Below are 24,273 nucleotides of genomic sequence, written 5' to 3' on the forward strand. Positions count from 1 at the left end.
GACCAGGTTTCAACCTCACAATGATCAAAATAATCTGTCTTGCAATCCATATATTTCTTGCTTGCTCCAAAGCCGACGAAGAAACCCCCATGGTTAATCTCTACTGAGAAGATCTCCTGTTCGGGTCCTATTAAGGGAAAACAGAGCATCTTCATCACTAAATTGTGCAATCACCAAATTAATGAACACATTACGACTGAATCGGCACAATATGTAACACATACAGATTTGGACAGGGGGGATATATCTCAATCACCAAATTAATAAACAAATTTGGACTGAACCGGCGCAATATGCATGCCTTAATGCCCAAATCGCACTATTCGATTGAAATTTCTAAGCCAAAGTTGGGGCAGGAGGGATTAGGGTTAGGGTTCTTACCGTAATCGAGAGGAGGGTCGTTGGGCAGCCGCTGCGATGGCGCCATCGGACCCGAGCCGTCGTATGAGGACGCCGTTCCAGATCAGGTTCTACACCTCTTCTCGTCGGCCATCAAGCACGCACGTCGCCGGTCGCCTCCATGTCGCCGCCTCTCGAGAGCTTTGTGCGTGGAAGAGAGCCGCGGGGTGTGAGAATGAGATGAAACACGTTCCAAGGGCTTTGCTGCAAATGTATGCTGTGCCGGTTACTGGGTGGGTCCCATGGGTCCAGGTGGCAACGGTTTGCCAGTCAACGCAACTGCAGCGAGTTTGGGACCTGGGTTGTACGCCTTGAAAACATTTGGGACCCAATTCTATACTTTTGAAGTTTTAGGACTAGATTGACACACCTCGCATAGTTGTAGGACTTATGATGACAATATTAATGTAGATTGTCACAAAATTTCAAGTCAGAATTCGAAACACAGCTCCTAAAACAAAAATGACAAATTCAACACTGAAGGATACATAACATAAGTTGGGCTTTAGATTTGGCCCATTACCACACTGTTGTCAATTTTGTCATTTTTGTATCTTAAAAATATTTCAAATTTTGATACGAAATTTCTTGATGACATTTATTGATGTTACGTCAATGTGCTCAATTTTTTCAGATTTAAAAAAATATATTGTATGGCATCCGGTGCACCGGTAGCACCACAAGTGTTGGTGCACCGGATATGTTCCCGAACCCCATGGCCGCTAACCTTTGCCACCAGAGACCTTGTCCTCCCGTGAGCATCAGAGGGATGGAGATTATGGCAGCAATCACTTTGCACCGCCTTAACGACTTGAAACCCTAGAAGGCGTTTTGGGGTTCCCTATCCCAAACACCTGATAACTTGTGCATTATTTTTTTGACAGAAAGACTGTAAGGGAACCCCCTGCAGTATAATTGGTGCAACAAATCCAAATTGCAAGTACCATGCCTTGAACCTGGATGGGTGGGAAGGCATCAGCCCCTTCCCACCACTAGGCTATGCCTTAGTCTGCAGAGACCTTGTGCATTATCATGTGTTACCTCCTTCATGTTTACAGTGATTTAGTAAGTTTTTTCCTGAAGGAACCCGGGGGGGGGGGGGGAGTTAATTCTTGAGATTATAGGATGTTGTAACAAGCAAGGTTTGCCACTACGAAATGTATGGGCAATATAGGCTTTTCACAAATTATACGGTAGTCAGACGACCTCGTGACTGGTACGGCTTAAAGGCAGCGCTAACGTTAAAGTAATAATAGTGTTCAAACAAAAACTTTAAAGTAATAATTAGAGCTGCAGATCCGGGTTTTTTTCCAATACTTTTACAAAATAATGTGAACAAAATTTCTTGAGAATGCCAACAATGTTTCAAAATAGTAAAAAAAGATCGAATATTCTTTTCTTAAATGTGAACAATTTTTAAAAAAGTGAATTTAAAATTCACACTGAACATTTTCTTAGTATATGGTGAATTTTTTCAAATACAAAACTGAGCTTTCTTGAAAATATATGTTGATTTTTTTCTTGAAATGCACGCTGAATAAAATTTGTACACACAATGAACACTTTTTATACACAGTGAACATTTTCCCAATGTACAGTGAACTATTTTTAACATGAATATTTTTTGGAAAATGAACAAATTGGAATTTCGAACTTTTATTGGAATTTGGAATTCTGAACTTTTTTTGAAACAATAATACATTTGAAAAACATGAACAATTTTTGAATATGTGAAGAAAAATTGGAATTTCAATCTTTTTTTGAATTTCTAATTTATGGAAAACAAAAAGGAAACAAAATAAGGTAAAAAGAAAAGAAATGAAAATGAAGAAATAAGCAGAAAGAAAAACGAAAAATAAAAACATGAAGAAAAAAAAGGAAAAAAGCTTAGGGAACCTTTTAAAAGGTTCCCAAAACTGGTTGCTCGCTCAAAGTGGGCCGACTCGTATTGTGCCGGTCATTCGATTCGCTTCAACGGAGCCGCGACGGTTTGACACCCACGGGCGGCAAATAGGGTTCGCCATTCGGGAAGTACAATCATATAGATGGCACCACGCACAGGACGCTGCCCAACTGGGCCCGCCCATTATTGCACGCGAAAATAGGGAAAATATATCAAAAATGAAATGGCAGTGCGAGGGATCGAACCCTGTAACTCTCACTACCGACCGCTCGTCGCTAGGTACACAAGCTGATAAGCTTCAATTTCTAACTACAAAAACGCAACCTACTAGATCTATCCTTTACTGACCAGCTTACTGTAGCAAAACAGACTTTTTCCACTATTTCTTTCTCCTTTTGCTGATAGTTTTTTGTTTCTTTTCCATTTCCATTTTTATTTTTTTCTTTTTCAAAAAATGCTCGTCTTTTAAAAACTTATCTAATTTTTTTAAAAAGTTGCTTTTCAAATTTTGTTTATAAATTAAAATATTTGCATTCTAAAAGCTTGTACAAACATTGAAATGACCGCAATTGTAAAAAAATGTACAAACATTGAAATATAATTATTAATAAAATACAAGGCTTCATGTCATAGCATGTTGTTTTCCGACATCCTTGAAATGACCCCAATTTTTTCAAGTCGCTTGTATGACCAAGTTAAGGCACCATGCCAAGTTGTTTTGGTTTTCAACAAATTTTGTATTTTCTTGAGTTTTCCCGGTAAAAAATGATTGATAAATGGCCGGACGTGTCGCAACTTGCATATGGTGTAGGAAATCATTCAAACCCGGTGTGGATGACTACCATGGGCACGCCTACCTGCGTGCTTACCAAAGTTGGGGCCAGTCCTGAGATTTCCAAAAAAATATCATGTTCAACGGAGATTGTTCGGATAGGCCAGAATTTTTTTGGTTTTAATGTTGCTAAATGGATTAAAAAAAGAATAGTATAAACCAAAATTTTGATTTCTACCGAATGCCCACCTTGACTTTTTAGTATTCCAAACAATTTTAAGAATACATTTTTTAAATTTTGAACAAATTTCAAAAAGCATAATAATGTTCGAAAGAGAAAATTGAAATATGAAAAAACAAAGTATGTCAAGCTACTCCCTGTACAGCGGGAGCTCCTAGGCAGCACTCACATGCCACCTTTCATAGGTCGGCCCAACTACACGAGCGATCAGCTGTCACTTGTCAAGACCATACGCCTGATCGCTTCTTTCTAGTTCGACCAAAAAAACCTTCTTCATGGTTGACCTGGACGACAAGTTGAGCATGGACATATTTGACCTTTGACCATTGAATTTAAAAAGGATCATCTTTTTTGGAGAAGTTCATGTATTTCAAAAAATATTCGCGGATTTGCAAAATGTTCACAAAATGAAAAACACCATGAATTGAGAAAAAAATCATGGATTATGGAGACAAAAGTTTAAGGATTTGAAAAAGTTCATCAATTTTGAAAAGAGTCCATACATTTTAAAACAAAGTTCATCTACTTTAAAAAATGCATTCATTTTGAAAGAAGTTCATCAATTTTGAAAAAAATCATCCATTTTGAAAATACGTTCATCAATATTTTTTATGCATTTGATAAAAAGTTCTCGATTTTGAAAAAGTTCACCAAGTTTGAAAACATGTTCGCAAATTTTAATAAAAGTTCATTCATTTCGGAAAAAAACAAAATCAATTTTTTTGCACATTGCAAGAGAAAAAGGAAAATGAAAAATGAAGAAAAAAATAAAGGAAAACGAAAAATAAAAATGGAAAAGGGAAATAAATCCGGAACAAACCGCTTGAAAACACGTGAAAAAAGAGCAAGAAAAAGGAAAGAAGAAAATAAGAAAAATAAAAGAGCATAGAATAAAAGAATAAGAAAGACACTTGTATTCATTTTAACTGATGTTGGCAAGTTGGTTATGGCGACTCATTGTGAACCATAAGTTGTTGGCTCGAATCTTGGCACTCTCAGAAATTTTTGCGATTTAAATTCAGAGGAAAAAAAGATGGATGGGATGCATTGTCTTGTGAGCGCAGCAAGAGTACGGCATATACGTATACACCGAAGTGATTCTGAAAAAAGTATACAACGAAATAGGACTATCATTGCCCTTTATTATGAAGAGGTATGTGTTAATCTAAACTGTCCTTGTGTTTAGAGTGGTCTACCGAAGCAGAAGTGCCGTATGAGATGTTTCCATCTCCATTGTTGGAGCCAAGGTGGTAATCCACGGAAAGATAACACTTTTTTTTTGAGGTCCACGGAAAGATAACACTTACATAGTACGGAAGCTACTTTTCTGGATATGTTAGCACACACAGCCTCCTTTTTATCTCTCTCTATATATATCACGGCTATGGCGGGCGAGGTCTTCTCTGACGTCGTTCTCTCTCTCCCTCTCTACATTTTACTACTTCCAGTCGTCCATAGCTTTGGCCCTACTTTTTCCTAGCCCCGGTCTAGCCGAAAATCCATTGGGGGGGGGGGGGGGGGGGGGGCGCGCTGCCCCCCAGTCACTTTCAGTGATGCACCGTGGAGCCAACGGCCATGCCAACCGTAATCTTGGTGCAGGTTCTGAACAAATTCATGTCCGTTTCGTTGCAGGGGAAGGTCACACTCATGTCCCATTCATACCATGGCGTCCGAGACTCGGGGCTCGGCGGAAACAAGCGAGATCTTTAACACCCAAGATTTTCTCGGTTTTTGTTGATTACCATGGGAAATGTGGTGCCTTTAATTCCGCATGTTTTATATATAAAAAGCATACAATTAGTTTGCCAAAAAGAAAAAAAGGTAAAAAACTGTTTGAATTAACTAATTTCAGTTTAATTTGTATGATTTTGTATTCTGAACCTCAATACCAAATGTATCGCACGCTCTTATAACTTCTACTCAATTTAGTTTGTGAGTTTGCCCTTTACCATGTTTTTTGTTTCAGGAGCACGATGAAGCCGAGCCTACAATACTGGTTGCGCTGAGAGGTGTGCCTATGCTTCCTCTCAGTGCTGGCTTGTGTAGGAGTGTCCGTCTACCTCCTGTGGCGACGATACCAGGGTACGGGACCCCACCGCGGGAGTGAGGCAGCTCAGCCAGGTGCTGAGGGCGGCGAGAGGAGCCCTGGGGTGGTGTACGATGGTGAGGCGTGGCGGCCGTACCTCCAGAACATCCACCCCTGCTGGTTGTTGGTGTACAGAGTCGCGAGTTTACTGTTCTTCACGACGTTCACGGTGATCATCGTCAAATCATGCGGCCACACCATCTTTTATTACTACACGGAGTAAGTGTCTTTTTTACCCCTTCTTCAAAGAAACATGGTCTACTTAATTAATTGGTGCTGCTTATTTCATAGTTGGATGATCCTCCAAAGAAACTAAAAATATGGTAAAATGCATCTGTAGATGGTAGTTTCTTCTACTTGCCTATTGTCAAACTTGCAGCGTGTGTAGCGCTGCACAATACAGCGTGGCGCTGCCGAGTGCATCTGCTACACGGGTTTGTTTTTTGAATTGCGGGTAGCGCGTATCGAACAAACTCGCAGCCGCTTGACATGTTTTTTCCCCCTATGGCGCTTGCTAAAAAAACAGGTGCCGGTTCGGAAGAAAAAACAGCTACAATTTCTTTGATCAATATGATTTTTTTAGAATTAAAAAATTCGTGAATTAAAAAAATCATGTATACAAAAAATATTCATAATTTTGAAAAAATGTTCATAAATTGTAAAAACGTTTAGGAATTAAAAAAATATTTTTAAAAATGTTCGTGCGTATTGTAAATGTTTTAAAAAATGTTCCCATATTTAAGAAAACAAAAAAGGTGGAAAAATAAAAGAAATAAGTCTACACTGGGCCAGCACATATAGAACCTGGGTACTCGTATGGCCAGGCGGAATAGAATTCCCCAGGAATATGGCATTTCCTAAACGGCGTCCTTTGCGCCCGATACAGTTGTTTGTGCAACCGGGCGCACACCCCCCGATCCACACTGGGCCGGCCTGTCCTACTCATTTTTTCCCTCCTTCTCTATATCCTTAAAAAAATGTTCGTGCATATTGTAAATGTTTTAAAAAATGTTCCCATATTTAAGAAAACACAAAAAAGTGGAAAAATAAAAGAAATAAGTCTACACTGGGCTAGCACATATAGAACCTGGGTACTCGTATGGCCGGGCGGAATAGAATTCCTCAGGAATATGGCATTTCCTAAACGGCGCCCTCTATGCCCGATACAGTTGTTTGTGCAATCGGGCCCACACCCCCCGATCCACACTGGGCCGGCCCGTCCTACTCATTTTTTCCCTCCTTCTCTATATCCTTCAAAAAAAGGCGTGCCAGGAAGATTCGAACCCTAAACCCCACGGCCTCTGTACGAGCGCAATAACGACCCTGGACAACGTCCTTTAGTGTTTAAGAGCCACTTTTATAGTTCTTCAAATAAAGAACGTGAATCTGTCTTTTTTTTTTCTTTTTGGCCTGTTTTCTTTTCTGTTTTTCCTTCTTTTTTCTATTTTCAATTTCGTGAACCTTTTCTCGGATTTGCGAACTTTTCTCGAGTTCGCAAACATTTTTGTGTGAACCTTTTTGAATACGTGAACTTTTTCAAAATTGATGAACTTTTTTCAAATCAATTAACTTTTTTCCAAAATCGATGAACACTTTTTTCCCATTTTGATGAACTTTTTTCATGATTTGTGAATATTTTTTCAAAAAATTGAAGTTTTTTTGAATTCGTGAACCCCTTTTTGAAAATCCATGAACTCTTTCAAAAATTGATGAACTTCTTTCAAATCGATGAACTTTTTTCCAAAATTGATGAACATTTTTTCCCATTTTGATGAACTTTTTTCATGATTGGTGAATATTTTTTCAAAAAGTTTCAACTTTTTTCGAATTCATGAACCCCTTTTTGAAAATCCATGAACTCTTTTTCAAATTGAATGAACTTTTGTAAAAATTACTGAACTTTTTTTCAAAATTGATGAACAATTTTTCAAATTTGGTGAACTTTTTTAAAAATTTGATGAACTTTTTTCAAATTTGTGAACTTTTCTCAAAAAATGATGAACTTATTCAAGTTCATGATTGTTTTAAAATAATTCAGAAAAGTAAGTGCATTAAATAGCGCAGCCGCATATCCTTGTAGCGTTGACACTTTGCTCTTCCACTATGGTCGAGTAGTTCTACTGGTTACTAGATCATTGATGGCGCGCGTTGCTGCGCCCGTCTATTTTGATGGCAAATATTAGAGATTGAACTTAGTATGTGGATACATTTATTTTGAAGTTAAATTGACTTTAAGTGGAATATACATTTGTTGTTAATCCATCTATTTTGTTTATTAAAGTGATTTTCTTGTTAATACACCATTGCTAGTTTTATAGTCATCAAATAATGGACGTTGTCCATCGCGGTCTGCATTGATCGCATCCCTTGGACAATGGCAAAATTCTGCTCCACTTTCCCTTGAAGTGATTATTATAATTTGGAAAATAGGTTATTATGGTGGAGTAAAGGAGAGTTCTAAACTCCTTATCGTTAAGGATGGCAATTTTACCCATGGGTATGGGTACCCGTGGATACCGTATCCGCATGGGTAGGGTATGGGCACAATTTTATACCCATGGGTAGTACCCATACCCTACCCGTTAAGTCATGGGTAGGGTATGGGTATAGCCTTTTACCCATGGATATACCCATACCCTACCCATTTATACTAACATGTGAGTTTTACCCGTGATTCACAAGTGTACCTATGTTAAAATTGTGTCGTGAGCTTATGAATCTATGTTAAAGTTGTCACCAATTGTCAATTTGAATTGAGATAATTATCATGTACTCATCTAACAGTTATTGAGTTGAGATCAATATTTTTTTGTCAAATGTGTTATCGATGAATGTAAAATTGCGAATAACTTGTGTATTATTTGATCTACCAGTTGGGTACCCAATGGGTATGGCTACCCATCGGGTATGGGTACGGGTAAAGGTTCATACCCATGGGTACGGGTATGGGTAGAATTTTGTACCCATTGATTACACGGGTATGGGTATGGTATTGCTCTACCCGCCCCATACCCTACCCATTGCCATCCTTACTTATCGTGCTCTCACAAAACAACAATAATAATATATCCTCTTCCTATTTGATTCGACATTACTATAAATCGATTACTCCATTAGCCTATCTACATATATTTAATTTGTGATGTTATTTTCCTATTCTGCCTCCTTTTGGTGGATTGGCCATGGTGGCAGTGTATCAAAGGGAATGACATTAGGCTATTAGAAGAACAGACATGGTATAATCATGCACAAATAGTAGTAAAGATTTAGTTACATAGATAGCCATCATCCACATGGAACAGCGGAAAATTATTGTGCTACTGTAGCAGTAGTTGTCTTTTAGCAGTTGATAAGTATATGAAATATGAATTTCACATACTTTTAAGAAGTGTACATATCAAATAATAAATATGTACTTTCTGTGTGCAGCTTGTATAACAAGGGGCAAATACGTAAGAACATCCATTTGAAAAAAGGATGGGCAACACAATGCAAGCTTAGATAATCATGGTATAGCTTGTTGTCTTAGGACACGGATTATGAATATCGTAGATGGTCCAGTACATATGTATGCATAGATGGAATTCTAAATATATAAGGATAGCTTCCTTGAACTTCAGGTCTACTTTAGCCATCAATTTGTTTACATATATTTTTTGAACATTGTAGGACTGGAATGACTCAAGGGGCCTGCAAAAGCAGAGTGAGCATTACATATATACTAACAGTTAATAAAAAGATGAACAATTAAAGAAATGATTATTCTGTTTTACAAATAGGTAAATATGCTAGTAATGCCAATTACTTAAATTAAATAAAAGAGACAGCCATACCAGTGAGATTATAATTGTTGCATGTAGGTAGTTTGCCTTCTCTTGAGAAGTGGCCATGTGCTGTTGTAAAATAAATTAGTCTTATTCATACATTAAATCTCAACCAATGGGCAAAGAAAACTTCCATGTCCCTAGGTTCACCATCAATCAGGTTCTCCCTCAAAGAATGAGACTTCCTCAGAATACGAAATGACATTGACGAATCAAGCATCAAACCAGTATAGCAGAATGTATCACAATGCATATATTACATCATGATAAACTTGTTAGCTCAATCAGATCTATCTAAATATCTCTTGACAATTTGTGACATGTTAGTATTATAGCAGCACGACAACTTTTTACAGAAAAGCTACCTCTAAACAGCAAAATGTTCTAAGTCTAAAATAACTTTAGGCAGGAAAACAAGCAACTGGTTTATGTTGAAGTTCAGTTAGCATTTGGATGAAACACATGACGAAATAGACTATGTTGGATTATATTTGCATGAAGAGATGGGGTGTGTCAGTCCTGCGAGTGAACTAATTACCTGATCAGCAGCCATGGCAAATTGTGCATTGAAGAACTCACCAAGAAAAATATGAGAACCAGCCTCCATGATCAGTCTGAATCAAATAGTTGACCAGATCCAGGATTGACAAACCCCTGTACAAACTGAGTTTGGAAAGACATTAGCAGAAAAGAATTGCTAAGTGGAAGAGGGAATCGTAGGGGAAAGAGAAAAATAAAGATAGTGGGCAATACAACCGTGAACCATAGCTACTACAGTCAGAGAAGGACGGGAAGTTACATATTCAGGCGCATGAAGTCAAGCAGCTGCAGGCCAGGAAAATAACAATGTATATCTCCACTAAACGATGCAGGTGAACGGCAACACACATCAGTTGTCGTTAACACTTCCAAGAACTGATGATTCATCGCCTCTTTCAACCCGGCAGATGAGATTCAGTTGTCTGCTTCACCGAACAGCCATAGGGCTGCTTCGCTATTGGGGAACGTAGTAATTTCAAAAAAATTTCTATGCACACGCAAGATCATGGTGATGCATAGCAACGAGAGGGGAGAGTGTTGTCCACGTACCCTCGTAGATCGACAGCGGAAGCGTTATCACAACGCGGTTGATGTAGTCGTACGTCTTCACGATCCGACCGATCAAGTACCGAACGCACGGCACCTCCGAGTTCTACACACGTTCAGCTCGATGACGTCCCTCGAACTCCGATCCAGCCGAGTGTTGAGGGAGAGTTTCGTCAGCACGACGACGTGGTGACGATGATGATGTTCCACCGACGCAGGGCTTCGCCTAAGCTCCGCAACGGTATTATCGAGGTGTAATTTGGTGGAGGGGGGCACCGCACACGGCTAAGAGATCAGAAGGATCAATTGTTGTGTCTCTGGGGTGCCCCCCTGCCCCCGTATATAAAGGAGCAAGGGGGAGGCAGCCGGCCAAGGGGAGAGGCGCGCCATAGGGGGGAGTCCTATTCCCACCGGGAGTAGGACTCCTCCTTTCCTTGTGGGAGTAGGAGAAGGGAAGGGGGAAGGAGAAACAAGGAAGGGGGCGCCCCCCTTCCCTAGTCCAATTCGGACCAGATCATGGGGAGGGGCGCGGCCACCTTTTGAGGCCTTTCTCTCCTTTCCCGTATGGCCCATTAAGGCCCAATACGAATTCCCGTAACTCTCCGGTACTCCGAAAAATACCCGAATCACTCGGAACCTTTCCGAAGTCCGAATATAGTCGTCCAATATATCGATCTTTACGTCTCGACAATTTCGAGACTCCTCGTCATGTCCCCGATCTCATCCGGGACTCCGAACTCCTTCGGTACATCAAAACTCAATAAAACTGTCATCGTAACGTTAAGCGTGCGGACCCTTCGGGTTCGAGAACTATGTAGACATGACCGAGACACCTCTCCGGTCAATAACCAATAGCGGGACCTGGATGCCCATATTGGCTCCCACATATTCTACGAAGATCTTTATCGGTCAGACCGCATAACAACATACGTTGTTCCCTTTGTCATCGGTATGTTACTTGCCCGAGATTCGATCGTCGGTATCTCGATACCTAGTTCAATCTCGTTACCGGCAAGTCTCTTTACTCGTTCCGTAATACATCATCCCGCAACTAACTCATTAGTCACAATGCTTGCAAGGCTTATAGTGATGTGCATTACCGAGTGGGCCCAGAGATACCTCTCCGACAATCGGAGTGACAAATCCTAATCTCGAAATACGCCAACCCAACAAGTACCTTTGGAGACACCTGTAGAGCACCTTTATAATCACCCAGTTACGTTGTGACCTTTGGTAGCACACAAAGTGTTCCTCCGGTAAACGGGAGTTGCATAATCTCATAGTCATAGGAACATGTATAAGTCATGAAGAAAGCAATAGCAACATACTAAATGATCGGGTGCTAAGCTAACGGAATGGGTCATGTAAATCACGTCATTCTCCTAATGAGGTGATCCCGTTAATCAAATGACAACTCATGTCTATGGCTAGGAAACATAACCATCTTTGATTAACGAGCTAGTCAAGTAGAGGCATACTAGTGACACTCTGTTTGCCTATGTATTCACACATGTATTATGTTTCCGATTAATACAATTCTAGCATGAATAATAAACATTTATCATGATATAAGGAAATATATAATACTTTATTATTGCCTCTAGGGCATATTTCCTTCAGTCTCCCACTTGCACTAGAGTCAATAATCTAGTTCACATCGCCATGTGATTTAACATCAATAATTCACATCACCATGTGATTAACACCCATAGTTCACATCTCTATGTGACCAACACTCAAAGGGTTTACTAGAGTCAATAATCTAGTTCACATCGTTTATGTGATTAACACCCAAAGAGTACTAAGGTGTGATCATGTTTTGCTTGTGAGATAATTTTAGTCAACGGGTCTGTCACATTCAGATCCGTAAGTATATTTGCAAATTTCTATGTCTGCAATGCTCTGCACGGAGCTACTCTAGCTAATTGCTCCCACTTTCAATATGTATCTAGACCGAGACTAAGAGTCATCTAGATTAGTGTCAAAACTTGTATCGACGTAACCCTTTACGACGAACCTTTTGTCACTTCCATAATCGAGAAACATGTCCTTATTCCACAAGGATAATTTTGACCGCTGTGCAGTGATCTACTCCTAGATCACTATTGTACTCCCTTGCCAAAACCAGTGTAGGGTATACAATAGATCTGGTACACAGCATGGCATACTTTATAGAACCTATGGCCAAGGCATAGGGAATGACTTTCATTCTCTTTCTATCTTCTGTCGTGGTCGGGTTTTGAGTCTTACTCAATTTCACACCTTGTAACACAGGCAAGAACTCTTTCTTTGACTGTTCTATTTTGAACTACTTCAAAATCTTGTTAAGGTATGTACTCATTGAAAAAACTTATCAAGCATTTTGATCTATCTCTATAGATCTTGATGCTCAATATGTAAGCAGCTTCACCGAGGTCTTTCTTTTGAAAAACTCCTTTCAAAACACTCCTTTATGCTTTGCAGAATAATTCTACATTATTTCCGATCAACAATATGTCATTCACATATAATTATCAGAAATGTTGTAGTGCTCCCACTCACTTTCTTGTAAATACAGGCTTCACCGCAAGTCTGTATAACACTATATCCTTTGATCAACTTATCAAAGTGTATATTCCAACTTCGAGATGCTTGCACCAGTCCATAGATGGATCGCTGGAGCTTGCATATTTTGTTAGCACCTTTAGGATTGACAAAACCTTTAGGTTGCATCATATACAACTCTTCTTTAATAAATCCATTAAGGAATGCAGTTTTGTTTATCCATTTGCCAGATTTCATAAAATGCGGCAATTGCTAACATGATTCAGACAGACTTAAGCATAGATACGAATGAAAAACTCTCATCATAGTCAACACCTTGAACTTGTCGAAAAACCTTTTTGCGACAATTCTAGCTTTGTAGATAGTAACACTACTATCAGCGTCCGTCTTCCTAGATCCATTTAATCTCAATGGCTCGCCGATCATTGGGCAAGTCAATCAAAGTCCACACTTTGTTCTCATACATGGATCTCATCTCAGATTTCATGGCCTCAAGCCATTTTGCGGAATCTGGGCTCACCATCGCTTCTTCATAGTTCGTAGGTTCGTCATGGTCTAGTAACATAACCTCCAGAACAGGATTACCGTACCACTCTGGTGCGGATCTTACTCTGGTTGACCTACGAGGTTCAGTAATAACTTGATCTGAAGTTCCATGATCATCATCATTAACTTCCTCACTAATTGGTGTAGGAGTCACAGGAACAGATTTCTGTGATGAACTACTTTCCAATAAGGGAGCAGGTACAGTTACCTCATCAAGTTCTACTTTCCTCCCACTCACTTCTTTCGAGAGAAACTCCTTCTCTAGAAAGGATCCATACTAAGCAACGAATGTCTTGCCTTCGGATCTGTGATAGAAGGTGTACCCAACTGTCTCCTTTGGGTATCCTATGAAGACACATTTCTCCGATTTGGGTTTGAGCTTATCAGGATGAAACTTTTTCACATAAGCATCGCAACCCCAAACTTTAAGAAACGACAACTTTGGTTTCTTGCTAAACCACAGTTCATAAGGCGTTGTCTCATCGGATTTTGATGGTGCCCTATTTAACGTGAATGTAGCTGTCTCTAATGCATAACCCCAAAACGATAGTGGTAGATCGGTAAGATACATCATATATCGCACCATATCTAATAAAGTACGATTACGACGTTCGGACACACCATTACACCGTGGTGTTCCAGGTGGCGTGAGTAGTGAAACTATTTCACATTGTTTTAACTGAAGGCCAAACTCGTAACTCAAATACTCTTCTCTACGATCAGATCGTAGAAACTTTATTTTTCTTGTTACGATGATTTTCCACTTCACTATGAAATTATATGAACTTTTCAAATGTTTCAGACTTATGTTTCATTAAGTAGATATACCCATATCTGCTCAAATCCTCTGTGAAGGTGAGAAAATAACGATATCCGCCATGAGCCTCAATATTCATTGGACTCTGTTGCTCTCTCCATAGTTCCGGAGAATGGCGTTTTAGTCATCTTGCCCATGAGGCACGGTTCGCAAGCATCAAGTGATTCATAATCAAGTGATTCCAAAATCCCATCAGTATGGAGTTTCTTCATGCGCTTTACACCAATATGACCTAAACGGCAGTGCCACAAATAAGTTGCACTATCATTATTAACTTTGCATCTTTTGGCTTCAATATTATGAATATGTGTATCACTACGATCGAGATCCAACAAACCATTTTTGTTGGTGTGTATGACCATAAAAGGTTTTTATTCATGTAAACAGAACAACAATTGTTCTCTAACTTAAATGAATAACCGTATTGCAATAAACATGATCAAATCATATTCATGCTCAACGCAAACACCAAATAACACTTATTTAGTTTCAACACTAATCCCGAAAGTATAGGGAGTGTGCGATGATGATCATATCAATCTTGGAACTACTTCCAACACACATCGTCACCTCGCCTTTTTACTAGTCTCTATTTATTCTGCAACTCCCGTTTCGAGTTACTACTCTTAGCAACTGAACCAGTATCAAATACCGAGGGGTTGCTATAAAACATAGTAAAGTACACATCAATAACATGTATATCCAATATACCTTTGTTCACTTTGCCATCCTTCTTATCCACCAAATAGTTGGGGTAATTCCGCTTCCAGTTGACCAGTCCCTTTGCAGTAGAAGCACTTAGTCTCATGCTTAGGTACAGACTTGGGCTTCTTCACTTGAGTAGCAACTTTCTTGCCGTTCTTTTTGAAGTTCCCCTTCTTCCCTTTGCCCTTTTCTTGAAACTAGTGGTCTTGTCAACCATCAACACTTGAAGTGGTCTCGTCAACCATCAACACTTGATGTTTTTCTTGATTTCTACCTTCGTCGATTTCAGCATCACGAAGAGCTCGGGAATTACTTTCGTCATCCCTTGCATATTATAGTTCATCACGAAGTTCTACTAACTTGGTGATGGTGACTAGAGAATTCTGTCAATCACTATTTTATCTGGAAGATTAACTCCCACTTGATTCAAGCGATTGTAGTACCCAGACAATCTGAGCACATGCTCACTGCTTGAGCTATTCTCCTCCATCTTTTAGCTATAGAACTTGTTGGAGACTTCATATCTCTCAACTCGGGTATTTGCTTGAAATATTAACTTCAACTCCTGGAAACATCTCATATGGTCCATGACGTTCAAAACGTCTTTGAAGTCCCGATTCTAAGCCGTTAAGCATGGTGCACTAAACTATCAAGTAGTCATCATATTGAGCTAGCCAAACGTTCATAACGTCTGCATCTGCTCCTGCAATAGGTCTGTCACCTAGCGGTGCATCAAGGACATAATTTTTCTGTGCAGCAATGAGGATAATCCTCAGATCACGGATCCAATCCGCATCTTTGCTACAAACATCTTTCAACATAATTTTTCTCTAGGAACATATCAAAAAATAAACACAGGGAAGCAACAACGCGAGCTATTGATCTATAACATAATTTGCAAAATACTATCAGGACTAAGTTCATGATAAATTTAAGTTCAATTTATCATATTACTTAAGAACTCCCACTTAGATAGACATCCCTCTAATCCTCTAAGTGATCACGTGATCCATATCAACTAAACCATGTCCGATCATCACGTGAGATGGAGTAGTTTCAATGGTGAACATCACCATGTTGATCATATCTACTATATGATTCACGCTCGACCTTTCGGTCTCCGTGTTCCGAGGCCATATCTGCATATGCTAGGCTCGTCAAGTTTAACCTGAGTATTCCGCGTGTGCAACTGTTTTGCACCCGTTGTATTTGAACGTAGAGCCTATCACACCCGATCATCACGTGGTGTCTCAGCACGAAGAACTTTCGCAACGGTGCATACTCAGGGAGAACACTTTTATCTTGAAATTTTAGTGAGAGATCATCTTATAGTGCTACCGTCAATCAAAGCAAGATAAGATGCATAAAGGATTAACATCACATGCAATCAATATAAGTGATATGATATGGCCATCATCATCTTGTGCTTGTGATCTCCATCTCTGAAGCACCATGCTTGTGATCTCCATCTCCGAAGCACCGTCATGATCACCATCGTCACCGGCGCGACACCTTGATCTCCATCGTAGTATCATTGTCATCTCGCCAACTAATTGCTTTTACGACTATCACTACCGCTTAGTGATAAAGTAAAACTATTACATGGTGATTGCATCTCATACAATAAAGCGACAACCATATGGCTCCTGCCAGTTGTCGATAACTCGGTTACAAAACATGATCATCTCATACAACAAATTATATCACATCATGTCTTGACCATATCACATCACAACATGCCCTGCAAAAACAAGTTAGATGCCCTCTACTTTGTTGTTGCAAGTTTTACGTGGCTGCTACGGGCTTAGCAAGAACCGTTCTTACCTACGCATCAAAACCACAACGATAGTTTGTCAAGTTGGTGCTGTTTTAACCTTCGCAAGGACCGGGCTTAGCCACACTCGGTTCAACTAAAGTGAGAGAGATAGACACCCGCGAGTCACCTTTAAGCAATGAGTGCTCCGAACGGTGAAACCAGTCTCGCGTAAGCGTACGCGTAATGTCGGTCCGGGCCGCTTCATCTCACAATACCGCTGAACCAAAGTATGACATGCTGGTAAGCAGTATGACTTATATCGCCCACAACTCACTTGTGTTCTACTCGTGCATAGCATCAACGCATAAAACCAGGCTCGGATGCCACTGTTGGGGAACGTAGTAATTTCAAATATTTTCCTACGCACACGCAAGATCATGGTGATGCATAGCAACGAGAGGGGAGAGTGTTGTCCACGTACCCTCGTAGACCGACAGCGGAAGCGTTATCACAACGCGGTTGATGTAGTCGTACGTCTTCACGATCCGACCGATCAAGTACCGAACGCACGGCACCTCCGAGTTCTACACACGTTCAGCTCGATGACGTCCCTCGAACTCCGATCCAGCCGAGTGTTGAGGGAGAGTTTCGTCAGCACGACGACGTGGTGACGATGATGATGTTCCACCGACGCAGGGCTTCGCCTAAGCTCCGCAACGGTATTATCGAGGTGTAATTTGGTGGAGGGGGGCACCACACACGGCTAAGAGATCACAAGGATCAATTGTTGTGTCTCTGGGGTGCCCTTGCCCCCGTATATAAAGGAGCAAGGGGGAGGCAGCCGGCCAAGGGGAGAGGCGCGCCATAGGGGGGAGTCCTATTCCCACCGGGAGTAGGACTCCTCCTTTCCTTGTGGGAGTAGGAGAAGGGAAGGGGGAAGGAGAAACAAGGAAGGGGGCGCCCCCCTTCCCTAGTCCAATTCGGACCAGATCATGGGGAGGGGCGCGGCCACCTTTTGAGGCCTTTCTCTCCTTTCCCGTATGGCCCATTAAGGCCCAATACGAATTCCCGTAACTCTCCGGTACTCCGAAAAATACCCGAATCACTCGGAACCTTTCCGAAGTCCGAATATAGTCGTCCAATATATCGATCTTTACGTCTCGACAATTTCGAGACTCATCGTCATGTCCCCGATCTCATCCGGGACTCCGAACTCCTTCGGTACATCAAAACTCAATAAAACTGTCATCGTAACGTTAAGCGTGCGGACCCTTCGGGTTCGAGAACTATGTAGACATGACCGAGACACCTCTCCGGTCAATAACCAATAGCGGGACCTGGATGCCCATATTGGCTCCCACATATTCTACGAAGATCTTTATCGGTCAGACCGCATAACAACATACGTTGTTCCCTTTGTCATCGGTATGTTACTTGCCCGAGATTCGATCGTCGGTATCTCGATACCTAGTTCAATCTCGTTACCGGCAAGTCTCTTTACTCGTTCCGTAATACATCATCCCGCAACTAACTCATTAGTCACAATGCTTGCAAGGCTTATAGTGATGTGCATTACCGAGTGGGCCCAGAGATACCTCTCCGACAATCGGAGTGACAAATCCTAATCTCGAAATACGCCAACCCAACAAGTACCTTTGGAGACACCTGTAGAGCACCTTTATAATCACCCAGTTACGTTGTGACCTTTGGTAGCACACAAAGTGTTCCTCCGGTAAACGGGAGTTGCATAATCTCATAGTCATAGGAACATGTATAAGTCATGAAGAAAGCAATAGCAACATACTAAACGATCGGGTGCTAAGCTAACGGAATGGGTCGTAAATCACGTCATTCTCCTAATGAGGTGATCCTGTTAATCAAATGACAACTCATGTCTATGGCTAGGAAACATAACCATCTTTGATTAACGAGCTAGTCAAGTAGAGGCATACTAGTGACACTCTGTTTGTCTATGTATTCACACATGTATTATGTTTCCGGTTAATACAATTCTAGCATGAATAATAAACATTTATCATGATATAAGGAAATATATAATACTTTATTATTGCCTCTAGGGCATATTTCCTTCATTCGCTTCTCCCATGAAATCCAAGTGTCACGGCCTACCTCACCCGCATGCCCCACGACTGAGAAGGCCGTGCACTCAACGGGGATCAGTCGTCGTGGCCTGCCTCGGCTTGCTGAAAGATGTTGTGCTGCTGGAGTGGAAAGGGTGGGCGAAGAGTGACAGGAAAGAAGGAATATATACACGTACCTGTACTCCTTGGCATCGAAAAGGATCGGCATCCGCCATGAATGCGCGCTCCAAAACTGAAGTGTGATTGCATCTTTAAAGTGTCAGCGGAGCAGTTTCCATCAGATGAGGCGTCACCCACATCGTGCGCCACGGGATCCCCTCGCGCGCGTTGGCCGGATCCCCAAGGACGATCAATCGCGCGCGCGTCGATTGGATCCCCTCGCAGCACCCGCGCCGGCCGCATCGCGAGCGCCTCGATCCCCCCTCTGTCACCGATCAGGTCCTTTGTATCGGGTGCAGCCCGACCCGTCGCTCTGGACCGTACGTGCTCGGTTAGTTAAGTGGGCTGGAAACTCCCAAATCGCCTAATCGGCCCAGTTAACCAGAGGGCTTCATTTCGGCCTACGGAGCAGCAGTCCACAGGACAGCCAGCCCAGTTTTGCCAGATCCGGGACAGATCGCTCTAGCAGGAGATCCGACGGCGAAAAACATGCAGATCACGTAAACGGACGGCTAGAAACGCGAAGCGCTGAGAGGGCTCGCTTTAGGTGCGGTTATACTGTCCTTAATGTGCCCTTGTACGTTAAGGGAAAGTCTCGAGTTCGATTCCTGGAGGGGCCACCTTTTTTGTGTTTTTTCGCTCGTTCACTGCACAGCTGAGGATGGCAATTTTACCCATGGGTATGGGTACCCGCGGATACCGTACCCACATGGGTAGGGTATGGGCACAATTTTATACCCATGGGTAGTACCCATACCCTACCCGTTAAGTCATGGGTAGGGTATGGGTATAGCCTTTTACCCATGGATTGACCGATACCCTACCCATTTATACTAACATGTGAGTTTTACCCGTGATTCACAAGTGTACCTATGTTAAAATTGTGTCGTGAGCTTATGAATCTATGTTAAAGTTGTCACCAATTGTCAATTTGAATTGAGATAATTATCATGTACTCATCTAACAGTTATTGAGTTGAGATCAATATTTTTTTTGTCAAATGTGTTATCGATGAATGTAAATTGCGAATAACTTGTGTATTATTTGATCTACCCGTTGGATACCCAATGGGTATGGCTACCCATCGGGTATGGGTACGGGTATGGATAGAATTTTGTACCCATCGATTACACGGGTACGGGTATGGTATTGCTTTACCCGCCCCATATCTTATCCATTGCCATCCTTATGCACAGCGCCCCGAGCGGTCGTGGGAACCAGGCGCATCGGCCTTGTTGGGCCAGGCCCAGGTTGGCAGCGCGCTGGCGCCGGTACCTGTTAGTGGCGCTAAAGGCGCGGCTTAGGAGCACACCAGGAATATGGTACAGCCACTATGGTTTTTAATTTTTTGGAGACAACGGTACCCCTTTGGTACGCAGTGCACACCACTCCTAGCAGCTTGTACAGTAGCTGGCTGGCCCATGTAGTGTTCTTTTTTGTACCAGTTTGGAAAAGTTCTAGATACTACGGCTTGATTAATTTTGATTTTTTTGCTCGATTTTTTCATTTCTTTTCATATATTAATTTATGGTTTGTCTTTTATTTTAGCTTTTTAAAATTTGGGAACTTTTTAAATAAGGCTAGGCATAGGGGCATTAGCACCCAAAGTGGGTTGGTCAAATTCCAAGGAAAAGAAAGTTACTTATTGATTAAAAAGCTGAAACAATCAATCAGCTACCATATACTCTTGAAAAGGGCAGTAGTACGCAGGTCTTCAATAGCTCTTTAAAAACATGTATTTAAACAAAAAAAATGTAACTGAAAAAATATTCACATCTTTTAAAAATGTTTATGTTTTTAAAAAGTGTTCATGTATTTTGAAAAACGTTCATGTAAGTAAAAAATGGTAACACCTTTTATAAGAAAATGTTCATCTAACTCAAAAGTGATTGCGCCTTTAAGAAAATGTAGTTTGTTTTTAAAAATGTGTTATTCTGACAAAATGTGTTATGTGTTGTACAGGTGGACTTTCCTACTGGTGACGCTCTACTTTGGGGTAAGCACAACCATCAACTGTGTCAATTTGAGACGAAGTCCCCACAGAATCCTGCAACTAAGCACAACCATCAACTGTGTCGATTTTGTCAGGTTGCCAGTTGGATCTCCATCTACGGGTGTAGGAAAGTAGTCGATTCGAGTGCAAACGGAGAAAACGCAAGGAAGGTCGCTGGGCTTGGCGGTTACCTGCTGCAGATTATGTATCAGGTAACAACAGAAAAGTCTTACGAGAAAAATAGTTTTTTTCTTTCAGAAATTCGTTTTGGCTCCCGGATGCAAATACTCCCGAAATCTGGACCGCCACACTCCCTTAGGATGCACACACCCTCGTCGCGTGTATTATGTCTCGTGTTTACGCGGGGCACCACATTTTTGAACAGTAAACTGGCCCACGCCCCTGACTGCATTAATGCCGTATATATGCCGGTTACAGGACCCGCGTGAATAGATAATTTGTTTAGATGTTCAGAAGAATAGATGCTGGTAATATGACTGGATCACCAACTCTATTAATGCAGTATATATGCCGGTTACATCTATTCTGAACTAGTCAACCAGCATCGGCTTTGGATCTTCACACACAACTTTCATCTGCATACCAAAACGACACGTCATTTCGACATCTGCCCAATCCAGCATACAACAAACCGTTGTGGGCTTGTGACCATCCGTAACTACTCCCTTCATCCCATAATGTAAGACGTTTTTTTGACTCTTCACCGATATCTAGCTACCGACTGTGTAACAGTACACCTCCCGTCGAAGTCTTACACGCGACGACGCTTTAGCTTGCTCGATGACACTTGGTCTTCATCCTCGGATCCATCGTCACAGCGCCATGTGACTCCAGATTCTTCGTACTCCTCCAGCATACCAGCAGGCGGTCCGTCTGCGTTCGGGATCATACTCCCCCACCACTTCCGGCAGCTCAACACATGGCACCTCCTCATGTCTCTCTGCCTACGATCATCAAGCAGGCGTGTTACTCCAAGTTCTTCAGTACACTCCCAAACAATTAACCTTATCAAACAAAACACACACACACACACACACACACACACACACACACACACACACACACACACACACACAAAATACCTTATTTCCTCCTATCCACCTCGGCCAAAATAATTTCTACACCAATTCCATCACCGACAATATAGCGATCAAAATAATGCTCCTCGCGAACCGCTTTTGCAGGTGTGCTGGAACCTAAGTGCGTCATACACATTGTTGTCAAATTGTAATAGTTGATTAATTATATACTTCCTCCAATCCATCGGAGGGAGTACCTTGATTTTAGAACTGGACACTTTGTTGACTTGGCGAAGAGACTAGTTCTACATCCTCAAAAATGCTCCAATGTTTCCACTGGATCCACCGGAAAAGCCACCGCCCAACCGCGCCGCCGGAAGAACCCCCCCTTTCTCCAAGCGCCTTGAACTATAGTAGTTCTTTGCCTCCAGAGCTTTTCTCTGGGCTGCTCTCTAGCGTTTCGATTGTTTTTGAGCTTTCTGTCGCGTTTTTCTTATGCACGTCAATTTCGTTCGTTATTCTTTGGTTCGCAAATTGGATGGTGGGCAGCAGAAGTGATTCTGTAAACACATGTACCATCGGCCCACATCATTGAGTTTGCCCGTCCGTCAACCGCCGTGCGCGTACCAGTTGCCGCCATTCGTTCCCCGTCCGCAGGGACGTTATGTATATACACATGCGTCCTCTGTATTTCGGATCTACACTACACATCTTCGTATGTCGCACTGCATAAATGTTGACATAGATCCTATAGACCAACTAGACATCCTGGATATAGGGTGTATTTGGTTCTTTTATTTTCTTATTATCAGTATTATTACCGTACATCTATCCACAGACAGCTGCAGGTGCTGCCATGCTCACTAACACTGTTTTCTGGGGCATCATTTGCCCGGCCCTCCTTATCCATCATTACAGTGATCTTGACTTTGTAAGTACTTCAATCCAATAGAATTCAGTCCAATCCAATCCCCTACTCGCGGTCAATTCAATTCACCTACCTTTACAACACTTCCCGTGGTTTCGAATTGCGTACTTCTGCGTGTGGACCTGTGCGTACGTGATTTTCGAGTGGATCGTCCATGCTTCGTCTCTAATGACATAAAATTTCTAGCTTGTGTTCCTTTCCTGCATAACTCCGGTAATTGCATTTTTCTTGATAACCAAATTCAATCTTTCACAGGTGGCTGTACTCATTCCTGGACTTGTCGTCCAAGTTTGCACCTCTGTGGTAATAACATTTGTATCTACTTTTATTTTCTTTTTGATGAAAAATAAAAATGCATTTCATTGAAGTAATAAAACCATTCCAAATCGAATAGTCAGTCGGACAAGTGGGTAAGGTAATGTTGGGTGGACCAAAAAAGTTTGGATAGAGCTGAATCTAAGTGTTGATAGTTTTTATCTAAAGAACTTGTGTCTATAATAGTCAAATATACTTTTCTCACTATGTTTCACATGCTGGTAGGTATGTTGTGGCTGGGGTGATGCAAATTCCGTGTTACTTGGTTTTCGGGCTGGTGATCAAGAAGTTGAAGAAGCACCTGAAGCAGTCGCCGTCTGCCCCAGTTCGCGCGACAGCCTAGCCTGGCCGTTCCCAGCAGTCGCCTTCTGCTGTTCGAGTTGCCGAGTGAAGCTGTAGCTGCTTCCACTCTGTTCCCTGCTGCTGCGATGTGGTGTTTTACAGTATATATTTTTCAGACATGATGGATATTAAGACTGGATACTAAGAGAATTTATCAGGATTGGATGCTTCTATGGATTTGTATGCGATGTTACTGGCAAGATTGTATAGTTATATGTAAATTGTATGACTGCATCAGGTTTAACAAATCTTTGAGCATAAGAATGATACTGCCATGTCCATGTTGAGTTGAGCATTAGGTTCATCAAACAATGATACAATGCAAACTGTATACTCCATGTTGAGTTGAGCATCAGGTTCACCAAACAATTTCCTTTGGGCGTCTTCAAATATACAAGTTCAAGCTGACAATAAGAGCTCCATAGATCTTACACACACAAGCGCACAAAATACAAGTTACATATACGAAGACCTCATTTCTCTAGCCCCCAAGTCCCCAGTGATTGGAAAATAAGTTAACGTTTTTTAAGGTAAAACATGCATGCTATTTATTCATATAGTTCGGGGATCTCAGCAGATACAAATCGAAGAATACAAGAGGCTCTTGAGCCCACAACTTACATAAATCGTTGCTAACTCCCTCTCTAGCCAGTGCATGCGCTGCATTGTTAGCTGATCACCTAACCCAGCTCACCTTGAACTCCATTCTAGTACT

The 24,273-nt window shown here is 41.5% G+C and overlaps 1 protein-coding gene across 1 annotated transcript; it reads left to right on the plus strand.

Moving 5' to 3' along the window:
- Nucleotides 1-4,868: 4,868 nt before the first annotated feature.
- Nucleotides 4,869-23,559, plus strand: LOC141021958 (uncharacterized). Its single transcript, XM_073497819.1, has 7 exons — nucleotides 4,869-4,914; nucleotides 5,362-5,620; nucleotides 20,903-21,028; nucleotides 22,812-22,821; nucleotides 22,926-23,062; nucleotides 23,157-23,204; nucleotides 23,442-23,559. The coding sequence occupies exons 1-7, from the start codon at nucleotides 4,869-4,871 to the stop codon at nucleotides 23,557-23,559; spliced, it is 744 nt and encodes a 247-aa protein (XP_073353920.1).
- The last annotated feature ends 714 nt before the right edge of the window (nucleotides 23,560-24,273 follow it).

The sequence above is a fragment of the Aegilops tauschii genome, chromosome 4 (assembly GCF_002575655.3).
Source record: "Aegilops tauschii subsp. strangulata cultivar AL8/78 chromosome 4, Aet v6.0, whole genome shotgun sequence".
Taxonomy (NCBI): Eukaryota; Viridiplantae; Streptophyta; class Magnoliopsida; order Poales; family Poaceae; genus Aegilops; species Aegilops tauschii.